The sequence below is a fragment of the Urocitellus parryii genome, chromosome 10, assembly GCF_045843805.1.
Source record: "Urocitellus parryii isolate mUroPar1 chromosome 10, mUroPar1.hap1, whole genome shotgun sequence".
NCBI lineage: Eukaryota > Metazoa > Chordata > Mammalia > Rodentia > Sciuridae > Urocitellus > Urocitellus parryii.
In genome coordinates this window covers 143,045,972-143,071,156 of record NC_135540.1, presented here as the reverse complement: position 1 = coordinate 143,071,156, position 25,185 = coordinate 143,045,972, and the positions used below count along the sequence as shown (strand labels likewise).

At 45.5% G+C, this 25,185-nt stretch overlaps 1 protein-coding gene across 7 annotated transcripts in view; it reads left to right on the top strand.

Annotated features, from left to right (window-relative positions):
* Grk4 (G protein-coupled receptor kinase 4) overlaps positions 1-20,796 on the top strand; it is a 69,184-nt gene extending 48,388 nt beyond the window's left edge. For all 7 annotated transcript variants that reach the window (XM_077803308.1, XM_077803306.1, XM_077803304.1 and 4 more), the window contains 7 exons: positions 4,205-4,242; positions 10,156-10,245; positions 11,235-11,443; positions 13,616-13,753; positions 15,337-15,474; positions 15,946-16,083; positions 18,135-20,796. In XM_077803308.1, coding sequence (XP_077659434.1) covers positions 4,205-4,242; positions 10,156-10,245; positions 11,235-11,443; positions 13,616-13,753; positions 15,337-15,474; positions 15,946-16,083; positions 18,135-18,185 — 802 coding nt within the window. In that variant the 3' untranslated portion in view covers positions 18,186-20,796. The remainder of the gene's footprint in view (positions 1-4,204; positions 4,243-10,155; positions 10,246-11,234; positions 11,444-13,615; positions 13,754-15,336; positions 15,475-15,945; positions 16,084-18,134) is intronic.
* The last annotated feature ends 4,389 nt before the right edge of the window (positions 20,797-25,185 follow it).

The window sequence follows — 25,185 nt, the reverse complement described above, 5'->3', positions numbered from 1 at the left end:
CAACCTTGCACGTGACTGAGTCACACTCCCCTGCTGGGTGCTGAGGTGCTCAGCCACAGAAATGTGGCAGAGCTTTCCCCACCCTTCTTGGGTGCGAGGGTGTGTCTTGCTACATACAGCCCCTGGGTGAGGCTACGCTCACCTGTTCCTTTGTAATCTAACCCCTTGCCCTGTTTAGGATAGAATCTTCCATGGAAGTGCCTTGTGTGTGTCCCCTTCTCTTACTGTGCCCTTGGGTGTGGCCTACCCAGGTGTCAGTCAACCTGCTGACAGTGGACATCATGAAGATACTCAGCCCTCTGAAACCTGACCCTTTGTCTCATTTGAATAGCTTCTCCTCAATAAAAGGCGTCAGTGCGAGCTCTGCTCTCTCTTCCTGCTGACCCTTAAGGTCAGAGGAGCTGTCACAGTGACCCCAAAGAAAAAGGTATTTGTGTCTCTTGTGTGGTTATTTCATGCAGCCCAGTTAGCCCAGTTCAACCCCTGAGCCTTTTAGTCTCGAGAACAGAAACCCAGCAATTGGCACCCAACATGGGGGCCAAAGGTCTGAGTCTTTAAGCCAACGGGTCAAAAGCAACAAATGCTGGCTGGTAAGGAGTTACATTACAAAGGAACAGGTGAGCCTAGCTTCACCCGTGGGGCTGTAGGAAGACACACCCAAGCACCCGCCTTGCACCCAAGAAGGGTGGGGAAGCTCTGCCACTGTTCTGTGACTGAGTGCCTCAGCACCCAGCTGGGGAGTATGACTCAGTCACGTGCAAGGTTGGTCTCCCACAAATGGTCAAAATGTCTACGAGTTACATTGATTTGCAGAAGACTAACATCTCAGAGCACTTCTGTACTCTCATCTTCCCAGTAATCTTGTGAAGGGAAGGGTCACATCCTTTCACGGAGAAGAGAGGCACCCCAGGGTTGAGTGTTCTGTCTTTCTCTGTAAGAAGAAAAATCTGAACCCTTTGCTGGCAGTTTCATCAGAATGGTTTGAGGTAGTTTTTGTTTTTTAGTTTTTGTTTTGTTTTGTTTTGTTTGGAAATTTGACTCTTGTTAAATAAGGTTCATGAGATTTTTGTCCATTTGGAATGCTTTCATTGAAAATAATTTTTTTATTATTTTAATTTTTATCATGTGGTGTTGAGGGTCGAACCCGGTACCTCACGCATGCTAGGCGAGTGCTGTACCACTGAGCCACAGTCCCATCCCAGCCCCTATCATTGAAAATAATTAGGAGAAAATGTTATTAGAAATTCCACTGAGGAAATAGATGGTTAGCTGTGCATTGGATTTCTTTTCCTTGTAATTGAATTATGGATTGACAAGCAGATGACCTCTTTCCCAGGCAAGAAGGCAGGAGTTTGGTGAGCAGGAGAGTAAGGGCAGGCAGGGCCCATTTGGACCTATCAGTTTTTCAGTAGTGAGTTGATCATGCAGGTCATCGGGTGTACGGATGGGTGTGTCACATAGGTTTATCTGTAGCTGAAAGGGTTATTCATTAATTCAAGAAGTAGACAAGTCTCACATGTCTACCAGGTCCTAAGCTGTCTGCTAGGATACACTCTCCTTGCCCTCAGGAGGCTCATAATCTAGTGGTGGTGAAGGGCCATCAAAACATGCATGAAGGGTAGGCTCTTTTGCTTTTCTATCTTTTCTGAAACTTTGCAAACTAATTTAAAGAAAGAATGGCAGATTTCAATATTTATAAGAACTGTTAGTTGGTATACTACCCACATTCTTCCAAAATGAAAATTTCTTCTTCTTACTCTCTAGTTCCGTAAATATATGAAGACTGCACATCTCTAATCTGAAAATCAGAAATTAGAAATGCTCCAAAATCCAAAATGCTTTGAGCACTGACAGGAGACTACAAATGGGAGATCCTATACCTGACCTCATGTGATGAGGTTCTCTACACTACCATACCCTGTGTTCAAACTTGGAGATAGATTGAGTACATTAAAAGCCTGGAAAAATGAAATTTTGAGAGAAGGTTTAAGAAGCAGTGGTTTGCAGGCCAAAGGTGTGGCACTTATTTACTAGCACACATCTCGTGTATGGGGTGTGGAGCGGCAAGTAGGAGGCAGGGTGGCTTTGGGGCCTATCCTGCCTTTTCATTTAGCATTTGGGAGACCCACTGAACTTGGGGATACCCCTAGAATGGCACCTTGTCTGTAGCTGCTCTGCCAAACTTTGGTAAGGATTGCTGGAGGCAGTGCATATAAAATAGACAAGTCTTGGCACATAGTGAGCATGCTGTAAAAGTTGGCTGGTGTTATTACTACAGGTTGAGGGTCTCTTAACTGAAGTGTGGGACCAGTTGCTTTTCAGAGTCTGGAGGATTTCAGATTTCAGATTTTTATTTTTTTTTAGGGATGCTCAACCTGAACATTATTATTTTGACACCCACCTGTCTGTGTCTGTCTGTCTGTCTCTCTCTCTCTCTCTCTCTCTCTCTCTCTCTCTCTCTCTGACACACACACACACACACACATACACACAATATTGAGTGTAAAACCTGGAAAATAAGGAAGCTCTGGAAGTTTTGCATCAAATCTTGCTTAGCGTTTAGCAACATTTAGCAGGATTTTCTCAAATACAGAAAATAATAATAAACAAAAGTCTTAATCACCTCCCCACCCAGATAATAAAAGAGTGTGTGCACCCAATTAGAAAAGCAACCAGCCGCTTTGGCAGGAGCCTCCCACTCCTGCCCCTCTGTCCTGGGTGTCCTCCTAGAAGGTGTTTGGGGCTCTCAGCAGGACACTGATACTGGCTAGCTCCTGTGCCGCCACCCTTCTTGTGGGCAGAGCATGCACCTACATAGTGGCCACGATGCTGACAGGCACGTACTCTTAATTTGAGAGATTTTCCTCCACTTCTCCTCCATCCACGTCCCTTGCACTGTGGCCTTGTTCCTAGGCTCACTGCCCCACTCTGCTGGCTTCAGACCTCCTCTGGAGAAGCCCACAGATTGATAGCAATGCTTAGAGAAGCTGAATTGTTGCGACAGAGTCAAATGTGAAGTCAGAGTTGAATATAAATGCTTTAAAATAATTTCTTCTCTTGAAAGTAAAATAAACAAGTAGTTTGAGATATTGCATTTAAGATGTTTTAGTCTTTGGGCTGGGAGTGTAGCTCAGTGGTAGAGCATTTGTTTAGAATACACAAAGCCCTGTGTTTAATCCCTAGCACTGGGAAAAAAAGAGAGATTTTAGTTTTCCTTTGATTCATAAGTTGTGGCATCCCTCTACCTTGTGAATAATAGCAGCTGCTGTTGATGATGTCTTCCTCCTGGGAAACTCCATCTCCTCCAAACCCTACGGGAGCCCCATCAGGCAAGGCACATAGTGACCCCTGCGTCTTACAGGTACAGAGTCTAAAGCTCAGAGAGTGGATGGCCATACAGCTGAGAGGTAGCAGAGCTGAGGTCTGAGTCCTAAACCAGAGTCTTCTAGTGTGGGACATTTTCAACAGTTGAAACTTCAAAATATATTAATAATAAAAATACACTAGTAATTTATTTATTTAAAAATACTTATTTAGATGTTGATGGACCTTTATTTTATTCATTTATTTATATGTGGTGATTAGGATTGAACCCAGTGCCTCACGCATGCTAGGTAAGTGCTCTACCACTGAGCCACAGCCCCAGCCCAAAAAATAAATTGTGTCAGATTTATTAAGGACTGATTGCTTTACTGGACTGTGTATTTAATCACCAAAAAGTCTTCAAATCTGCATGATCTGCAAAGCAGTTCATTGACACTATCGTCATGTGTAAGTTGTTTGCCAAGATGAATTTTGTAGTATGGTTACCTGTAGTTGTCATTAAAACCTGTATAAGGGTGGTTTTACTTGGTGCTGGTCTGCTCTTGTAATCTTGCAATTTCAATTGTCTTGGAATCTGTGGTTATTTCTGATCAGCACGCAGGAATCAGTGTGGACTTGTGAATAATTGAGCCTTTAGTGGGTGCGGTGGCCCAAGCCTGTAATCCCAGCAGCTTGGGAGGCTGAGGCAGGAGGATCGTGCGTTCAAAGCCAGCCTCAGCAACTTAGTGAGGCCCTAAGCAACTGACTGAGACCATGACTCAAAATAAAATGTAAAAGGGATGGGGGAATGTAGCTTAGAGGTTAAGCACCCCAGAGTTCAATTCCTGGTACTAAAATAAGTAAATAAATAACGGTTCTTTGTTCTTTTTCTCCCTTGTAGAGACCTGAAGCCAGAGAACATCCTCCTGGATGACCATGGTAAGTGAGCGTCCTGGCTCCTGCATAAGTTTGTTATAGGAACTCAAAACAGAAGGTGAGTGTGGACCTAGCAGCTAAACCACTGTGGAAACGGCAGCGGGAAGCAGCTCCTGGCAGGCAGCCTTAAAACGAATGCAGTGTGGAGACTTGTCCTTCCCTGTATGTGTACAAGTGGAGACAGTCAGGTTTTCAGTTCCTGCCGAGTTTGGGAAGCATGTGAGAGTACTGAGAGAAGAACATTGGCCTTCTGTTTCTGCTGTGGGTCCACATCTTGCTGCATTTTCTAGATGCCTGTTCTCATGCCCCCTGTACCTTAGGCTGCTGCCCTTGGTGCTGTCCTCTTGTCACATAGCACATGGGGCATGGTAGCTGTGTGGGGGCCCTGTGCAAGTGGATGGGGAGTGGCCCTTTGGAACTGTCCCTTATTAGCATCCTGGGTACCACTCAGACTCTGGTTCCCTGAGTGACGAGTGCACCTAGAACCAAGAATGGTCCCTACCACTGGATGGCCAGTGGTACTCACTCAGCACTCCATATTGCATCGCTGGATGGAACTTTTGTCCAATGACTTTTCTTGGCTCTGAAGAGGCTTAGAATCTAGTAGAGGACATAGACAAGGCTGGGGTGGCCGCTGTGGAGGAGAAAACCGGTGTCTCAGGCAGAGGGTTCCAAAGACAAACATGGGACCCTGCTTGTTGTCTAATTTATGCATGGAACACCCAGCCGGTGAAAAAGGAGGGTACCAGGAATTTCGCCCCACAGGCCATGCCAAGACTTGAAGTAACTCGCCCACAGTTGTGTCCACAGCTTCTGGGTCTTGACACTTGTGCCACACTGCTGACCCAAGGTGACAATGAAGTGGCTGTGAGGAGGGAGGGAGGACACGTTGGTGTGGGATGGGGTGCTCTCTAAGCTGTGCTGGCTGTTGGGGAAGGAGCAAGGTGCCGAGCTGTGAAATGGGCGGCCTTTATTTGAAAAGGAGGAGATACCAAGGAAGGGTGGCGCGGGGCGGGGAGGTGAGTGCAGGCCAGGCGGGAGCAGACTCAGGCCTATGCTGAGTCTTCTATGTAAATAGGAGATTTTCTTGTGTAGCCCCCTCCTCTCCAGAATTCCACCCCACAGACTTGAGCTGACCTATCTTTCCCAAATCTGATCTCTGCCTCCTTAACTTCACAAGTCCTTCTGCTGAGCTTAGGTCTGCCCTTCCTGGCCACGACCTCCTGGGGTCAGCCAGCTGTTTTTTTTTTTCTCTTAGGAATCATAGACTTCTGCTATCTGACCAGATTTTAATTGTTACCTTATTGATAGGCAAATTTTTAAAAATATTTTTTTAGTCATCAATGGAATTTATTTTATTTATTTATATGTGGTGCTGAGAATCAAACCCAGTGCCTCACACATGCTAGGCAAGCGCTACCACTAAGCTACAACCCGAGCCCTGAAAGGCAGATTTTTAATCAATTGTTCATTCTTGGCCAGAAGCAGAAGTTTTGACATTCTTAATGTTAGTGTATTCTGCTTTGTTAATTATTTTTCCATTAAGTTTAATGATTTTTGTGTTTTAATGAAATCTTTGTCTATTCCTACACCATAAAGTTTTCTGCATTTTCTTCTAAGAACAGTATTGTCTTATCTTTCCCATTTACTTCATCTGGAATTGGTTTTGTGTCTGATGTAGAGTAGCTCTTACAGCCCTTTATATATATATGTGTGTGTGATCAGTTGGCCCAGCACCGTTCATTGAAAAGGTCATCTGTTCTCTCGGCAGCTGTGGGATCTACTTTGTCAAAAAGCACATGTCTTTGTGTGGGTGGCTCTTACTGTAGATCTGGAGTCTGTTCCCTTGCTTGATCTTTTTGTTTATCTGGCTGTACTCCCTAGTCTCTGAGTCACAGCCCCTCATTTCTTCCCACAGTTCTGAGGCATTGACGCTGTAGCAAGTCTGCATTTGGATTCTGTCAAGTCTTCCAGTGTTATAGGCCTTCAAGATTGCCTTTGGGGACGGGGGAGCTGAGATTGTGGCTCAGCGGTAGAGCGCTCCCCTAGCATGGGCAAGGCCCCTGGTTCGATCCTTAGCACCACATAAAATTAATAAATAATATAAAGGTATTGTGTCCAACTATAACATTTAAATTTAAAAAAAAAGATTGCCTTCGCTAGTCTTGGACTTTCTCATTTTCATATAAATTTTGATAACTAATTTGGTAATTAAAGCCATATTGTGCTAAGAATTTGATTAGGGTTGTTTTGAATCTGTAGAATCATCTCCACAGAATTGATCTCTTAACAATATTGAATCAATTTATCAATGTTGTATATAGATCTGTGTATTGGGGTCGGGTCTCCTTTAATTTTTCTCAATATTGCTTTATAGTTTTCATCTAAAGGGCTTATATATTTTGTTATTTGACAATTTTTAATAGTATTGTTTTTAAAGTTTCATTTTTTACTTGCCTGTTGTTAATAGTTAGAAACACCGCTTCCCCTGTGATTTATATTTCCTATTGTGTGGTGCATTTGTTAAATGATGAACTAATATTGGTACATTATAGTTTATACTGAAGTATGTTGTTTACATTAGGACTCATTCTCTGTGTTGTACGTCCTATGGGCTTTGACAGATGTATATGACATGTGTCTATATCAAACTGAGTTGTTCATTGCCCTAGAATCTTGTGTTTCACCCATCCTTTCCTCGTTCTCTTCCCCCAACCTTTGGCAAGCACTCATCTTCTTACCCCCTCCAAAGTTAGCCTTTTCCAGAAGGTCAGAGTTGGACACATACAGTATGGAGCTTTTCACCTGCTTTCTCTTGCTTAGTAATATGTAAGTTCCTCCACATCCTTTGGTGACTTGACCGCTTCCTTAGTGCTAAATAATATTTCACTGTCTGAACACCACCATTTGTTCATCCATTCTCCTACTGAAGGACATTCTGCTTGTTTCCACATTTTGGCAATTATAAATGAAGCTGCTATAAATACACATGTGCAGGTTTTTGTGGGGCTTAAGTTTTCAGTTCATTGAATAAACACTAAAGGGCCTGATTGCTAGATGTATAAGCTTAGAGAATGCTTTAAATGCTAGCTTAGAGCTGGCATTGAGCTCCTTAGTTTTGTTAAAAAACAAACAAACAAACAAAAAACTGCCAGCCTATCCCCCAAAGTGTCAGCACCTTCTCGTTCCTGCCAGCAGTGATAGAGTCCCTGTTGCTTTATATCCTTACCAGCAATTGGTGCTTCAGTGTTCTGGGTTTTTGTCATTCTAGCAGTGTATAGTGGTGTATTACTATTTACATTTGCTATTCTCTGATGACATGATGTTAAGCATCTCTTCATGTTTATTTGCCATCTGTATATCTGTGGTGTCTATTCCGATGTTTTGACCATCTTTTAATTGGATTTTTGTTTTCTTGTTGCTGAGTTTAAGAATGCTTTTTGCATATTTTGAAACCATCTTTTATCAGATATATGTTTTAGAAAGATTTTCTCCTAGTCTCTGATTTATCTTTCATTTTCTCACTAGTATCTTTCACAGAAAAGTTAAGTATATATGTGAGTATATATTTATGCCAAGGATTGAACCCAGGACCTTGTGCCTGCTAACCAGCACATGCTTTACCACTGGGTTACAGCTTCTTTTGGGTCCTCCTACATACACATCATGACATCTGCAGAGGGGTTTATGTCTGCCTTTCCAATTCTTATGCCTTCTTTTTCTTTTTCTTGCCCTGTGAAACAGGGTAGGGCTGTCAGTACTGTGTTGAATAGAAGTAGCCCCTGGGGCAGCATTTCAACATGTCACCCTTAACAATGAATTTGTTGGAGTATTTTTGTAGAAATACTTTATCAGATTTAAGAAGTTTCCTTTTTAAAAATAATGAGTGGAAACAAATAATGAATGGTAGTTAAATGTTGTCAGTGCCCTTTCTGTCAAGATGATCATGATTTTTTCTTATTATTGCAGTTAATTTCTAAATCTTGAATCAGCTTTCGTTACTGACATAAATTCACCTTGGGCATGCTGCCATCCTGTGCAAAGATTGCTGCATTCACCTCATGTATAAGGGAGGGGATCAGTTCTGCTTCTGAAGTGCAACTTGAACTCCAGAATCTGTTCTGCTGGCTCTTTCTCAGCAGTAGCCCTAGGCCTCATCTGAGTTTCCAACCTCTCACTGCTGCTAGTCTGGGTAGGTTGCAGCTGCATGCTGCAGAGGTCTCAGTGAAGTCGTGCTCCTGCTTTGTACAGTGTGTGTAGGAACTGCCACCACATGCAACTCACCTCTGTAGTCTCGCTCTGGAGGCCAAGTACATCCAGACCACACTACCACCTTGGCTCACCAGTGCCTTCAAGGTATGACTCCTGTCATCTGGGGGGCTCTCCCAGTGTGGTCAGCATTAGTGCCAGCCTGCCCCAAGCAAGATCCCAGGGACATTTGTGCCCTTGTGTGACTCACAGAGCAAGCCATGGTTCAGAAAAATTTTCTTGTGATAGTTCCTGTTACCAGGCAAATCGTGAGAACCTCCCTTTGTGGCTTCCTTACCTCCAACTCTCTGTGTCAGAATTTGACACATTGACTCCATTTTGATTCTCACAACTTCCATAAAGTCCCAACCTCCAGGAGTGCAGGATGTGACAGTGTTTAGAGACGGGACCTTTACAGAGGTAACCAAAGTAGGATGAGCTCATCAGGGGCTGAGAAGTATCTCAGAGGGAAAGCACTTGCCAGGCCCTGGGCTCCATCTCCAGCACCACAGTCAATAAAATGAGGCAGTTAGGTTGGGCCCACTTCCAATTACAGGTGTCCTTATAAGAATATTTTCCACAATGTGTTATTTTTATGGGAATTCAATAAATGTTTACCCCCTATGCCCAAGGCATTCACACATTGTATGGCTCTTTGAATGAAGTGCCCTAATTGAGATTGTTATTTCCCTGACTCTATTACATTTGTTCTCTAGGAAAAAAACCTCCATATCATTCATATATAGTTGTCCGTGATAAGCCTCCTGGTCTGGTACTCTGACAGAAAGTATTTGCTGTTTTATAGTTGATCTAATAGTCATTGTATATTCATATGTACACCTGGTAAGTTACAACAGGTATAATAATATAGTGTTTATATCTTATGTGGTGATTGTCTATGATTAAAGAACTTCCCAAACATAAATCTAATTTCTAGTTGTTAGTGAAATTGAATGCACTGTGTAGAATTTTATTAAATGTGAAAAGGTTAAATGTAATTTTTAAAAATGTTTTTATTTTAATTTTTTTTTTTAGTTGTCAATAGACCTTTATTTTATTTATTTATATGTGGTGCTGAGAATTGAACCCAGGACCTCACATGTGCCAGCAAGCTCTCTAACATTGAGCCACAACTCCAGCGGTTAAATGTAATTTTATATTTAAAGATTTCAGAGTTTGAGGTGCTAGTTTTTTCATCCATGGCTCTTAAGACAATTTTTTTCTCCAGTTGTTTCTATTACTAAAATGGTGTTGGGGGGCTGGGGTTGTGGCTCAGTGGTAGAGTGCTCGCCTAGCACACGTGAGGCACTGGGTTCAAACCTCAGCACCACATAAAAATAAAATAAAGATATTATGTCCACCTACAACTAAAAAATAAATATTTTTTTAAAAAAAGGTGTTGGGGCAGGGTTGTAGTTCAGTAGTGGAGCACTTGTCTAGCATGTGTGAGGACCTGGATTCAATCCCTGGCACCACATAAAAATTTTTAAAAAAATAAATAAAGGTATTGTGTCCATCTACAACTAAAAAAATATTTTTAAAAAAATGAGCTTTGTAATGTTGTGAACAACCAATAAAAAAAAAAAAAGAGACAGCAAAAAAAATAAAAATAAAATAAATGGCATTGCTTCTCCCTATGATCTGTCTATCGTGTTTGAACACACACAGGACACATCCGGATTTCAGATCTTGGTTTAGCCTTGCAGATCCCAGAAGGGGAGATGGTTCGAGGAAGAGTTGGAACTGTTGGCTACATGGGTATGTAAAAGACCACCTCAGTGGTCTTCGGCCTTTCCCTCTAGATGCCAGAATGCCTCTGAACAGAGCAGTTGCCACACAAGGGGCCTGGTGCTCTTCCTGACACGGTAGATGGTTTCAGGTTGTTGAACTACTGAGGAGGCCCCTCGACTATACCCCTCTTTTTACAGACAAGGAATGAGGCCTTGGAGGTCTCTGGAGTCCTGAGGTTATACCACTGCATGAGGGAAAGTCAGGACAAAGCTGTCGGTCCCCTCACTTTGCCAGTACCCTTGTGCATGTGGACCTTGCAGACCTCCTGGGAAATCATCTTAATCTGCTTCTTCCAGAGAATCTGTGGGCAGAGCCAGCCCAACCCTGTGGCCTCTGAGGGAACTTCAAGCCACTAAGAGCCCTGCAGAAGATCCCATGTCACCATTCCTGCCCTTACTGGCTTAAGGGATTTACACTCACTGGCAAACAGTGACAGTGCACTAGGGACACCCATGGGTGGCTCTGAATGGAGGGCATCCCCTCAGGAAGCACCTTGGCCTCATGGTGTTCTCCTGCCGACTTGAGCTCATCCCGTGTGTACAGACATCACATACCACAGAACCTAACAGTTCCAAGCATGCGATTTTGTGGATTTTAGTGTATTCACAGTTGTGCAGCCACCACCAGTTTCAAAACATGTTTTATCACCTTAAAAAAGAAACCTGTGCTCATTAACAGCCACTCTTTAACCCTCCCCTTCTAGCCCTGGGCCCGGCCACAGGAGTTTACTTTCTGAATTCTCGCTCACTCTGGTTGTCTCCGTGCATTGTTCTATTCCATCTGTTTCATATAAGCAGAATGATGTGTTATTTGACCCCTGTGTCTAGTTTCTTTCACTTACTATAATGCTTTTAAGTTTCCTCCATGTTGGAATTATATATTAAATATATAATTATTTAGAATTAATGATAGATTTTAAACCAAAATTTAATTGAATTTTCTGTATTGTTATTTAGCTCCGGAAGTTATCAATAACGAAAAGTACACATTTAGTCCTGATTGGTGGGGACTTGGCTGTCTGATATATGAAATGATTCAGGGACATTCTCCATTCAGAAAATTCAAAGAGAAAGTCAAACGGGAAGAGGTTGACCGAAGAGTGAAGAGGGATCCTGAACAGTACTCCGCCAAGTTTTCCGAGGACACCAAATCCATTTGTAGGATGGTGGGTCAGGCTCTGCCGGGAAATTAAACTTCTAACTCACTCTGGTAGTTTTTGTGGAGCAGGCAGGCTTTCCCCAGCTCTGTGCAGCCCCTGGCCCAGCACGAGAACCCTGTGGAGGAGGCTTAGACTCTGGTGGCAGAGCAAGTGTGAGCAGTGGTCTGATCTTGGGTGGATCCTGAAGGCAGAGCCTAGGGATTTGCCCATGTGGAGGGGAGGGGTCTAGGCTAACTCCAAACTGATGGCCTGAGAAGAAACAGCTAGGGAGGGGAAGACTCCAGAGCCAAGATCTTGCAGTGGGGAGGAGAAGAGGTGATGGAGGAGAGTGTGGGTGGGCCCCTCCAGAGTCTGCACCTAGTGAAGCTGGCAGAGTAGATGTGGGCAGGGGCTTCTGTATATAGGTCCTCAATATCAGTGGAACAAGGTAGGTGTTGGGGGTATAAGGACAGAGGAGACAGTTGAAGGACTAGGGAGTGGAAGAGGGTTCCCCAGAGGGGTCCAGTGGATTTGCAGTGTCCCTGCCCTACCCAGTGGATGGTACAGGCTCAGGCAGAACAGCAGTCATGCTGCCCAGCTCTGCAGTGTGGTGGAGCAGGAGAGAGGCAAGGGGGCTGGGCTGTGTGCAGAGGACTGGCTTGGTGGTGGGTTGTGGACTCTAAGCACTGAGAAAAGGGGATGCAAGGTGTAGTGGCTGGAGAATAATTATTTTGATTTCCTCTCATTGTGTTTCCACATATGAAACTATGGGTGCTGCAGGCTTGTCACTGAGCTGTGGGATCAGCCTGGTTTTTCTCCCAGACAGCTCACTCTGTTTGGAGGTGACGACCTGTCACAGCATTCCGATCAAGCTACTATTTATATTCAGTTTGCTGTATATATATTTGTACTAGGTATTGAACTCAGGGAGCACTTAATCACTGAGCCACATCCCCAGCCCTTTTTTATATTTTATTTTGAGGCAGGGTGCTTAGGGTCTCACTAAGATGCTTAGTGTCTCACCAAGTTACTGAGGCTGACGTTGAACTCGCGATCCTCCTGCCCTAGCCTCCTGAGCCACTGGGATTACAGGAGTGTGCCACTGCACCTGGCCAGTTTGATAAATATTGACTGAGTGGTTTGCTCTACCCTCGACAGCTGCAGGAATGTTAGAAATAGAGCCTGTCCCTAAGGAGCCCACAGTTTAGTAGTAGGCCTAAAACCCATCAAAATGACAGATAGAAAAAGCAGTGGGTGCCATAAACAAAGATAGAGACAAGAGCATAAGGATTTGGGGGATGAAATCCCACTGTGCTGGCACACTGGGCGAGAAGGTGATATCCACGCCTGGGGCAGTGTTGTGAATAGCTAGCTCTGGAGTTTGGTGGTGAGTCCATCTTTCCGCCATGAGCTCACCTCTCCGAGTCCCAGTCTCTATCTATAAAATGTGGGTGGGAGAACTTCTACCTTACAGGATTATTGGGAGGATAAAATGAAATAATGCACATAACATGTTCAGTATCATTTAACCTTCATCATCTGCTAAGAGAAGAAACCCAACTTAAGCTGGGTGCTGTGGAGCATACTTGTAATCCCATCTACTCAGGAAGCTGAGGCAGGAGGATCACAAGTTAGAAGTCATCCTGGGCAACTTAATGAGGCCGTACGCAACTTAGTGAGATCCTGTCTCAAAATAAAAAGGGCTAGGGATGTGGCTCAATGGCAGAGCACTCTGGGTTCAATCCCCAGTGCTGGGTTGTAAAAAAAGAAGAAAGAATGAGTTAAATTTCAATGAATAGATTGGACGAAGGCATCTCAGAGAACACCAGTAACTTGCACAAGAGTCACACAGTCCCAGCAGAGAGCAGGGAGTGCAAAGCACCTGCAGGGATAGGACCTGGGCCCAGGCCCAGCTCAGGTGTGCAGAGCAAAGAAGGCCTTGCCCTGTGTGCCTTCCCATTTGCTGTTACCTCATTTACTGGTAACTCAAAGGCAAAATTTTAGTTTTGCCTTTTGGGAAGCATCCTGTGGTCAGAATTCATGTGGTTTGGTAGACAATGTTACTTTGAGGTTGAAGTGATTGTGTTTACACATATGTGCTTTCTGCTGTCCCTGGCTCCTTGGTTATTATGGAGTCTGTCTTGAGTTTCTGTTTTTATCCTAGGAGCTTAAGTTGACCCATTTTTGCCTCTTGTGCAGCTACTCACCAAGAATCCAAGTGAGCGGCTGGGCTGCAGGGGCGAGGGGGCTGCAGGAGTGAAGCAGCACCCGGTGTTCAAGAACATCAGCTTCAGCAGACTGGAGGCAAACATGTTGGACCCACCTTTCTGCCCTGATGTAAGTACGCTGCCCTCAGGAGCTGGTGTCTGAGAACACTGATCCCAAACAGATACAGTATCTGATGCCGTCATGGTGTGGCTTCAGCTCTGTGGGGCAGGTCCTGTCTGCTGCAACCTCCTTCCTCACTCCCAGCCCCCTCAGCCACTCATAGACCTTCCTGGCAACTCTCTAACTCCAGGGCCTGGGGTCTGCTGTCACTGCTGGTGCAGCCAAGCCCTGCCCTTAGACACCTCACCACCACCTCAGACCTCCCTGGCCTGCCCTTCCAGGCCCTCCCTGTTACACAGGTCCCTGTTCTGCTCTGGGTCGGTTTTACCTCTTGTCCTGCACTCACTTTCTCCCAAGCAGTGCCCTCCTGCTACTTCAGTCTGGAATAAGTCCCCCCTCCAGTTTTCATAAGGTCCTGGGATGATAGCCGGGCCCCACCCTGAGGACCCTGGAGCTGTCACCGTGCCTCCTTTTGGGCATGCTGTTGGTATCAAATGATATCATGTCTCCAAAGTGCTTAGCATAGGGCAGGGCACTGGCCTGTGGGAATCCAGCACAGCATAAGTGTAAGTAAGCACATGAGTGCACAAATGGCGGAGGCGGGGAACAGATTTCAGATCAGCAGACTACTCTTTATTCAGTGGTGGGGTCAATTGTTTAAGTACCTGATATGGCTCACTTTCAGGGATAAAATAGCTTCTGGCCACAAGGTTCGGGACTTTATACACAGCCTTAGCAGAGCCAGGCCATGGGAGGAGTTAGTTACTTTTGGCAGGCAGTGGGCAGGGCCAGGTCATGGGAGGGGTCTGGTGGCAAGATCATTTAGGGCAGGACAGGAAGACAGGTAGGTAACCATATTCTTTATAAAATAAACTCAGAGCAAAAGCAGCTTCAACTCTATCCTGAACAGCCTGCTACAGACCCTCTAGAAACATGAAGGCGAGGAAGTGTTGTAGGGTTGGTGGAGTAGAGATAGGTGTATGATTAAAATATTTTTACTAGTAGTAGGACTTGCTCAGGACTTGCTTTGTGTCTTTATCTTCACATTATATGTTACAGCTTCCTTGGAATTGATTCCCGTGTGACATATTTAACAAATGCCCACTACCTGCCAGTCAGCGCTATAGGTATTAAGGCACAGGGAGAACAAGACAGGCAAGGTCTCTGCAGAGATAAGCAGTAGGTCAGGCTGACCAGCACATTTGGAACAGCATCATCTGACAGGAGTCCATGACAAGGACCTCAGATGGGCCATCTGGTCTGGAGAGGTGGACTGCTTAGGGTCAGGAACAGGGAAGGCAGGCTGCCAGCAGTCTCTGAGGAGGGACCATTTCCATAGTTCTGAGAAGGGTTGGGGAACATGTAGGTCAGGGGCTTGGGGTAGTCCTAGACTGCCTGTGTCCTCACCTTAAGCAAACAAGACCACAGAGACAGCTCACGTTATAGAGCCATTATACACGTGCGCCAGTACACCCCAGCCTGGTGACATTTAAATATGGGTTTTGCATGCCTTCGTTCTTTGTGATTAAGGGAGCTAAGGATTACTCCACTCATCTCACGAGCTGATGCCTTTCTCTGTTCTTGGGGCACAGCCTCATGCCATTTATTGTAAGGATGTCGTGGATATTGGACGGTTCTCTGCAGTGAAAGGAGTCTACCTGGACACCACAGATGACAGCTTCTACGCTCAATTTGTTACTGGGTGTGTCTCCATCCCCTGGCAGACTGAGGTACTACCCTTTCCAGCAGAGCAGGTTTATGCTACTTCCAATAGTGACAGAAGTGGGTGTGGGTGTGGGTGCTTGCATGCTCACATTTATTCAATGACTAGACCATGGACAAGCCAAGACCATATTGGCAGTTACCCAGAAGTAAGTCACAGTAAAGAAGTGTATAGGAGGCAGCCATCACAGTGGCTTGCCTGCCGTCCTGGAGTCCTGCTCCCTAAGCAGGGTGCTGACAGCCGTGGTATTAACTCCTCTGGTGGCACACTCAGAGAGGAAGAAAAGAGGCCACAACACTTGTTCCAAGAAGTGATCAGGAAACAGGGAAGAGGAGTCTGGGAAAGGGAACCAGAATGGGCTGAGGAGCTCTGAGGTGCCCCACATCAAGCATGGGTACGGGTAGGGGCAAATGGCTCTGGGGGACCCCTGACCTTACGTGTTTCTGCAGCTTCTCTGTGCTCTCTTCTGTGTGTGCAGATCATCGAATCTGGATGCTTCAGGGATATCAACGAAAGTGAAAATGAGGGAACTTTGTCATTGGATCTGAAAGCAAAGGAATATCCTCCAGCTCTCAGACGAAAAAGAAATTTTTTCTATAGAGTCTTCAGTGGAGGGGTAAAAACTTTAAAAGAAATATGATGTGTCATTGAGCACAGTGATGCATATCTGTAATCCTAGCAAATTGGGAGGCTGAGGCAATGAGACACAAGTTCAAGGTCAGCCTCAGCAAATTAGTGAGGCTCTATCTCAAGACAAAAAATAAAAAGTACTGGGGATGGAGTGCAGTGGCAGAGCACTCCTGATTCAATCCCAATACCCACATATATGTATGTGAGTGTGTGTGTATATGTGTATAGGTATATACACATATAATGTGTCAAAAGAGAAACTGTTTACCAAGGTAAAAACAGTACTTTCTTTTTGCAATGTCTTCTATTAGAAATTTCATGGGCTGGGGATGTGGCTCAAGTGGTAGCGCGCTCATCTGGCATGTGTGCGGCCCGGGTTCGATCCTCAGCACCACATACAAAACAAAGATGTTGTGTCCGCCGATAACTAAAAAATAAATATTAAAAATTCTCTCTCTCTCTCTCTCTCTCTCTCTCTCTCTCTCTCTCTCTCAAAAAAAAAAAAAAAAAAAAAAGAAATTTCATATAGTTTGCCAGGCACGGTGGTGCATGCCTGTAATCCCAGTGGCTTGGGAGGCTGAGGCAGGAGGATTGCAACTTCAGAGCCAGCCTCAGCAAAAGTGAGGCAGTAAGCAACTCAGTGAGGCTGTGCCCCAAATACAAAACAGGGCTGAGGATGTGGCTAAGTGGTTGAGTGCCCCTGAGTTCAATCCCTAGTGCCCTCCCCCCCCCCCCCAGAAAAAAGAAAAGAAATTTCATGTAGTTTAAAAAACATGGTGTTACTTACAGTTGGGCCAAAATAACTCCTCACAATGATATTTGCTGATGAGGAGACTGTTCTGATTCAAAAAGCCTCAGTGGCTTACCAGCATTTCTCACAGTAGCTCCTTGCCAGTGATGAGGCATTTTGAGCCAAGCTCAGAGACTAGCATCCTGTGGAACCCCCCTGAGCAGGGCCTGCTGCTGACATCCTGCATGCTGTGCTTGCTCCTCAGCTATCTTGGTGCCTGCTCGCACACAGGAAGCAGGTTCCTTCCTGAAAAGGGATTCATTTGAAGAGATTTTCTGTAGTAGTATTAAATTTAGAAAAAAAAAAACCGCCAAGAAAAATTTTCTCCTTGGATGAGTGCATTATTTGTGCTCGTATCTGACCATTCTCAAGGAGTTTGAATGCGAGCATTCTAATTTGTCTTTTTCAGTATAGGTGGAAAAACCTCCCAAAGTAGCAATTGCCCTGACCACATGTCCTGTGAGAACTAGGGCAGTCATGAACTGACCAACCTGTGCTGCCCACCTCTGCTCTGAGTGTGCTTGGAAATGTTCTCTTGGGGCCTGTTACGGTGTCCATGTCATGGAGAACCTGCAGATGAGAGAATGTACTCATGCAGCATTGCACAACTCCTCACCATGCTGCTGCTTGGTGAAGGAGCCAGTAAACCTCACTCCCTTTATGCTCTCAACCGTGGGCTGTGTGAATTTGACAAAGAATGACTAAGGAGTGGAACTTATCTGAAGCATTTTCTATGTATGCAAATTAAGCATCTTCCATTTTTGAAGTAAATAAGGAGAAAATATTTAAGATTTTTGCCTGCCTTACAATTAGCGTCCCCTGGAAGTTTTTCAACTGTTGTATACAGTTGTCCCTCAGTATCTTTGGGGGATTCATTCCAAGACCAGCCCTGCTAGGATACCCAAATCTGAGGATGTTCAAATCCCTTATATAAGATGGATAATATTTGCGAATAAGCTACACATCCTCCTGTATTCATTCGCATCTCTAGATTTCTTATAACACCTAATACAATGTAAATGCTACATGAATAGTTGTTATATTTTGTTTTAAAATTTGCATTATTTTTTTGCTATTGTTGAATTGTTGTTTTTTATTGTTTTCTAAAAAATATCTTTGACTTGGAGTGGTTGGATCCATGCATGGAGAAACCATGGATCCTGAGGTCTGAATGTGCACGTAAGGAGAGTTGAGCCAGTTTGCCTCGGAATCGTGCCTGAGGCTGGCCATTGCGCTGTGTGTTGCAGGGCTGCCTGGGCACCAGCCCCAGCGAGAAGGAAGGGGAATCAACACTTTGACCACTCACCATGCAGACTGCAGAGCCAGACCTGGTGCCACGAGGGAGCACGTGCTCAGTGTCCCACCCCCTCCATAAATTGTAATAAACACAATCTATGATGAAGCTTAAAGTGTGCCTTTACAGAATTTTCTGCACTAATATTTTTATTGTCTTTTCATTGTAGCTAGATTGAAGAAAAAAATAGAGCACCTCCAAGGTACCCAGAAACTCTCTGGTGCTTTGGTCAAGCCCCACAGGTGCCACAGAGAAGGGAGGAGGGCTTCGAGTCTATGACAGTCCACCCTGTCGGCAGTGCCCTGCTCCTAATCCCAGGATACCAAAGTACCAAAGTACTCCATAACAGACGCCGTGGTTTAGGAAGAGAGGGAAGCAGGGGAGGCTGTGGGTGTTACAGAGCCCTGGCTCAGTACATCCCCTTTGTCTCTCCATGGCCCTGCGTCCACCTTCCTGATGTCCATGACTCTGTGGCTGAGCATGTCTGCTGCCCTCTGAAGAAGGGTGGTTTTCCATGGTCAGGGCTTAGCAGGCAGAGGCTCCTGGAGCAGCATGCGAGAGTGATTTGTTGTTGTTGTTGTTGTTGGTACCAGGGACTGAACCCAGGGATGCTTAACCACTAAGCCATATCCCCAGCCCTTTTTAAAATATTTTTTTGTTTAGAGACAGGGTGTCACTGAGTTGCTTAGGGCCTCGCTAAGCTGCTGAGGTTGACTTTGGACTTGAGATCCTACTGCCTCAGCCTCCTGAGCCACTGGGATTACAGTCGTGTGCCACTGCACCAGGCATGAGGGTGATTCACCACAGAGTGCTGTGGCTTGCTGGGACTGTGCTTCTGGCCTGTGTGGGCCTTGAGTTGCAGTTCATGTCAGACGGCGACTCCAGTGGCTAAGGGCACTGCTATGGTTTGAATAAGTGTTCCCCAGGGCCCGTGCTGAGGGCTCAGTGGTCACCAGGGTGCACCTTGGGAGGTGGTGGGGCCTAGTGAGAGGTGCGCCCTTGAAGAAGATTGTGGGAGCCCAGTCTCTCTCCTCTTTCTTTTTTGCTTCCTGGTTTGTGATGTAAATGGTTTTACTTTGCCACTTGCTGCCTCACCACAGGCCCAGAGCCATGAGCCCAACCAGCCATGATCCAACTGGACTGAAACCTTCAAAACTGAGCCAAAACCAGTCTTTTCTCTATATTGATGATCTCAGGCATTTCGTTACAGTGCTGGAAAGCTAACCAGGCAGGTCTGTGAGAGGCCTATGCTTGTGTCCTGGATGAGTGTGCCAACATTCCAGGTATTTTTGGTTGGCACTCAGTTTAGGAACTTCCCACAGAGATTAAGGGATGCCAGAATTTAAAAATTGATAACTCACATTTATAATTTATGGTGGATCTTTTTTCAGTGATGCTGGACACTGGGAACTTTGGTGGGATGAAAATAGAATTAAAATCAAGTCATGGGAGTGCATATACATAGGCAAATTCTTTATTTGGTTCTCCCCTGCGGAAGGGAGGCCTGGCTCCTGCAAGAAAATGTCAGGCGGCTCTCTAGAGCAATAAAAAGAGACAGTTGTATTGTCTGTGGTGGAGTGGGGTTCAGGAATGTCATCCTGAAATGCTAAGTGAAAGTTGCCCTGGTGGGTACAGGGACCACACCTATGATCAGGTGACAGGCTGAGACAGGAGGGTCACAAGTTTGAAGCCAGCTTAGCAACTCCGTGAAGTCCAAAGCCACTAAGACTTGGTCTCAAAAATAAAAAGAGCTGGAGATATAGTTCAGTGTAAAGCATTCCTGGGTTCAGTCCCCCACAAAATACAGTTCCCCGGCTCCACTGATGCCTCTGGCCCTGTCCGAGGATGCATAAATGAGGCACATTGAGAACTAGGCTGGGACCTTCTTGTGGTTGTCAGACCATAAGCCAAGGTCCAGGAGCTGTTTGCCCATGGAGGGGCAGCAGCAGGACATGTTTGGAGGGCACACATACCAAGGAGGGCAGCATTGCATTTTTCAAGAGGAGGGCACGTCTGAGTTGAGCAGGAAACCATGGGGAGGGAGAGACATCACTTAACCAGAGAGGGCTTTCAAGATGGTCCAGAATTCTCTGTGGAATTTGGACTTTCTTTTCCACCCAGTCCAGCAGGGACTTCTGCAAATCAGGAGCATTCGACAAGGTCGAGGCTGGAGAGGGCCCAACGGGAGCCTCCATCTTCTCTGCCTGTAGCTGAGAACTTCTGCTGTGTGAGAAGTCAGGGGACAGATCTCTGTGACTTTGAAGCAGAGTGGTGACACCGTCAGACAGCTGAGTGAGGAAGGAATCCCGAGTGCTCAGGGCTAGAGCAGAGGCCGTTCAGGTTGCCTTCCTGGGAATGGCATAGGCAGCTGCATCGGAAGCAGATGGCCCACCTGCTCGGCCACTGCCAAGTTGCCTGCACCCCCAGTGCTTTCTGCAGTCTAGTTCGTATCCAGGTGTTTATGAAAGTTGCTTTTCCACACGTCCTCTGCAGCCTCAAGCACAGTGGCATTTAGGCCAGTGTTTTGTCTCTGTGAGGCTGAGAACCTTCTTTGTATTGGGATGAGGGGACAGGGAAGTTAATTTGGGGACCTGAGGCCTTCAGTAGTAGGATGGAAGTGACTTTGTTTATCTTCTGATTGAGGCAAAATAGCATAAGAGAGCTGGGTGCCATGGTGCGTGCCTGTAATCCCAGTTACTTGGGAGGCTGAAGCAGGAGGATTGCAAGTTTGAAACCTGTTTAATGAAATCCCGTCTCAAAAACTTTTTTAAAAAAATATTTTTCGTTGTTGATGGACACAAGACCTTTATTTTATTTACTGATTTTATGTGATGCCAAGAATTAAATCCAGTGCCTCACACGTGCTATGCTTCAAGCACTCTACCACTGAGCTATAACCCCAGCCTTCAGAACTTTTTTAAGGTACTGGTCATGTAGCTGACAGGTAGAGTGCTCTTGGGTCAGTCTCTAGTACACACACACACACACACACACACACACACAGCATTAAGATTGAGGTTTTCTGCAGGCTGGTTACAACCGCTGCCTCTGGCCCCCTCTCTTGTCCACCTTGCTGTCCTCATCTGTAGGATGAAGATGGGAGTTCCTGCCTCGGGGGACACTGAGGAAAGCTGTGTCTGAAACATTTATCGGGGTGTTTGGTACATGGCAACTGCTCACCTTTGTGCTACCACCTGTTTACAGTCCAAGTCCATCTGTCTAGGTGGTCCTCTGTTCGTGCAGGTGCACAATGGTGAACTTACTTCCTGTATGCACAGAAGCAAGTAGTCTTGAACCAGGAAAACAAGGAGCCTAATATGCTCCCTCGTGGGTGCAAATCTGCCGCGCGACTAGCACGCTACCTTCATACTAGAGGTTCTAAACATAGAAGTTAACTAGTGAAATCAAATTAAAGACACCTAAAATTCAATTTACCTTTTTCTTGCCCAGTTAAGAGACGGCTTCTCCCGGCTCCTACCTCTAGCCACCTGATGTGGTAGCGAGGTTTACACAAGAGACCAGCAGGAGAGAGGAAGAAGCACGCCAGAGAGTGGGCTTTTATTGGGGAACAAAAAACTTGGGAAAGTTCTATCCAATGAAGGTCTAGGGGGACAGCATTCCAAGGTCAGGATCAGTGATTGGTTTCCAGGTCAATGGTCAGTCACACCTCCACATGGACAAGCCCTCGCACCTGGAAAGGGTGGGGAAGGCTCTGACACAGCTGGTCTGAGCGCCTCACACCCAGTCAGGGAGGTAGCTTAATCACGTGCAAGAACGGCTTCTCACACTAAGATAGGAAAAAACATTGTTTTCTTTCCATATTCATTGCCACACTCAAGACATTTTGACACCAAATGTGTGGGGTTTTCCCCACAGGAACGATTCTGCAGCACAAACTGGGTGTCCTACAATTCAATTCAGTTCTGACACACTCAGATTAAGGTACTATAGGAACACTAGGTATCACTCTGGTTTGAACATGAGACATAACAGGACCCCTTTAGATCCAGGATTGCTCTGAGGGCTCCATGCCAGCCTCCCTAGGCCCTCTCCCACAGCAGGAGGAGGATGTGGGAAGATAGGCCACCTGTACCTGTTTTCCCCAGAATCCCCTCTGAAGCCAGCCCTGAACTCCTTCCAGGTGTCTCATCTAGATCTCAGCTTCCAAGGGCCAAGCATATCCAAAGGCTTGCCAACAGGTGGTGTTTGTGGGAAGAAAGGACACGGTTCAGAGAGGTAGGCTGCTGGGGTGTCTACTTGGGGATGTGTGAAGTTCTTTTTCAATGGAAGAGCTGCAGGTGCGAAGAGAAGGGAGGCAGGCGGTGAATGGGTCAGGAACTCTTCCCATGTCACCATCTCTTGGTGTTGATCTCTGAGTGTCCAAGAATTTCCTGTCAATCTGACCTTCCAGATCATTATGAAAATGTTACATCAAGATAGAAGCAAGGAGTGTTACCCCGAAAAACCTAAATAAACCCTCTAGCTTCACTTTCTCTTAATTGACTTAAAAATCACTAATTTTTCTGGTCACATAGCTGGGCAACATAATGTTAATCTTTCACTTGCTTCACACAGTCACGATGGTGGTGATAGTTGCCTGGGTTAGTTTTCTGGGACTAAGGAATGCTGATCCTTGGCTTGGGCCCACGGGATGGCTAGAGTGGGTCTGTCTTCACAGGAAGTTTGTCTGTTCTGCAGCCTTAACGTGCGGGTTGAAAAACCAGCCTCTATTTCAGAGCAAAGCCTGTCCAAGGAAGGGACATGGCCTTTGTCCTTGGAAAGACCCACAGAGCACTCCTAGGCACATTCCCACCCTGCTAAGTTGTTTATCTACAAATAACAGGAGAGATCTGCTGCGCCAGGTGTCCCTGACTCAGTCAGGCTAGGTGGGGACCCATAGCAGCCCCCTAGCAGCCACCAATCAGCATGAGACAGGGAAATACCTGGGATGCCAGATGACCCTCCCAGTAGTTTATGGTGGTTGATAACATGTTGGGAAACCATGTAGTTCAGCTCGTACTCCCCTCTTGGCTTAAACCAATCAGTTCAAATGAATACCCCTTTTGTACTGACCAATCACCCCTACCCAATTTGTTCCCACCAGTGAATGTGCTAATCATGTTTTAGAGTTGTTATTTGATTTTTCCCGAGGTGTGTTATGATTTGCTAAAAGAGGCTATGATGTATGTGAAGTCCCTGCCCTCTCCAAAGAATGTATAAAACTGCTGCAAACCCTGGGCTCTGGGCCTCTCAGCGTCACCAGTTGCTGTGTGTGTGCACAGAGGACTGAGCTAGCTCGAAATAAACACCTCTTTGCTGCTTACATCGATCTTGGGTCTCTGGTGGTCTTTGGGGGTCCCGAATTCGAGCATAACAAGGTCAGACTCTATTTGGCTTTGCATGTAGACATGTTGATCATTTGAAAATGGTTTGCCAAAACTATAATATAGTCTCATAATATAGGGTTAACTTGACTTAGACTCGCCTTGAGTCTTTCTCTCCCTACCTTAAAGCTACAGGTACCTACCAGCCACCATGCCTGAAACACCAGACCATAAAAGGAGTAAAAAGAGGTGGCACTCAAGTTCCTGGAAGATCTCTGCCTATTCCCAGAAAAGAAATGAGTATTCCTCTCCTTTATTATCCTCTCCCTCTCTATTTATAAGGCTTAACCCCCTGAGAGTTGGCAAACTGATCTGTGAGCAAGGCCCTCCGTTCTCTGGCCACTGAGTAAACCCACTCTCCTATGGAGAACATCAGTTTTTCTACAAGAGGAGCCGCTGAACCTGAGGTCAGAAACAGGAGCGTGTCTTTCGGATGTTCAGACACAGGGTGAAAGACATCACATATTATATGGCACATCTACCTGTGTATAGTACGTGGACATATGGTACTTGGGTCTCCATTTTCATACTTGTACTAGACCCTACCTATGGTAGGAGTGAACCTAAAACAAGAGGCTGCAGATATCACAGAACACTATCAACCAGAAATTTTACAAACTCAGAATGGAAACAGACAACTTGAAGATTTAAAGTGAAAGCTGACCAAAGAAACAGCTTTTAAGAAAATCTTTGCCCCATTAATGGAGATTAAATTACAAGATGCCGGAGAGAGAGAAACTCGGGGTCAACAGGAAAGAGCCAAGAGGACAAACGGGAAATGAAGAAGAGGATCAGAGAGACAATGAGAGAGAATCTGCCTCTACGCCTGTGTGAAATGTTAAAGACATAAGAGAAAGCATTTGTAATATAGATTTGAATCAACAATGTAAACATGAGGCTATTTAATAGCACTCCAAACGGTTAAAATAGAAGTCTCCGTATATTTTACCACAATAAAAATGAATGAATCAGGCACTGGGATAGCAGCCCACAGTTTCCTGGCTTGAGCTCTGAAAGGCCAGAGGCAATGACAGCCCCAAGCAAAGAGCTCCCACCCCCAGGCTCATCAAGAGGAGCCTAGGGCAACTTGCTGTGTCATAAAATAGGCAAGTGCCCCAGAGGACACAGACCTGTCTTAAGGGGCTTCCAGGGAGGTAGGACGGTCATCAGAAGACATCATGACCCATTTGATTTTTTAATGGTCTATGGTAAGATTCAGAGAAGAAAAGGAAGAGGGTAAAGGAAGGAGCGCCAGGCAGTCAGGGCAGAGTGGGTGGTCGCAGCTTTCAATTCCTCATGGGCATGATTCTGGCCAGAATCCTCGATGGAAGCCCCAGTCGCCAGTGAAAGCCTCCTGGGAATACACATTATTGCAGATCCAAAAAACAATCACAAATTGTTTATTGCAGAGGAAGGAGGGCAGTCACCCTATCACCAATCAGACCCAGTGATGGGAGCACCCTGCCTCTGGGACAAGCCCCACCTGGGGAAGTCTCCTTTCTGGAGGCTCCACTTGAATCTAGTCAAATCTCTGCCACAGCTGTCTAAAAACAAGCTGGTCACATATGTCATTTCTAAAAAGTAAAAAAGAAGCAACTTTAATTATTTATTTAACGCAAT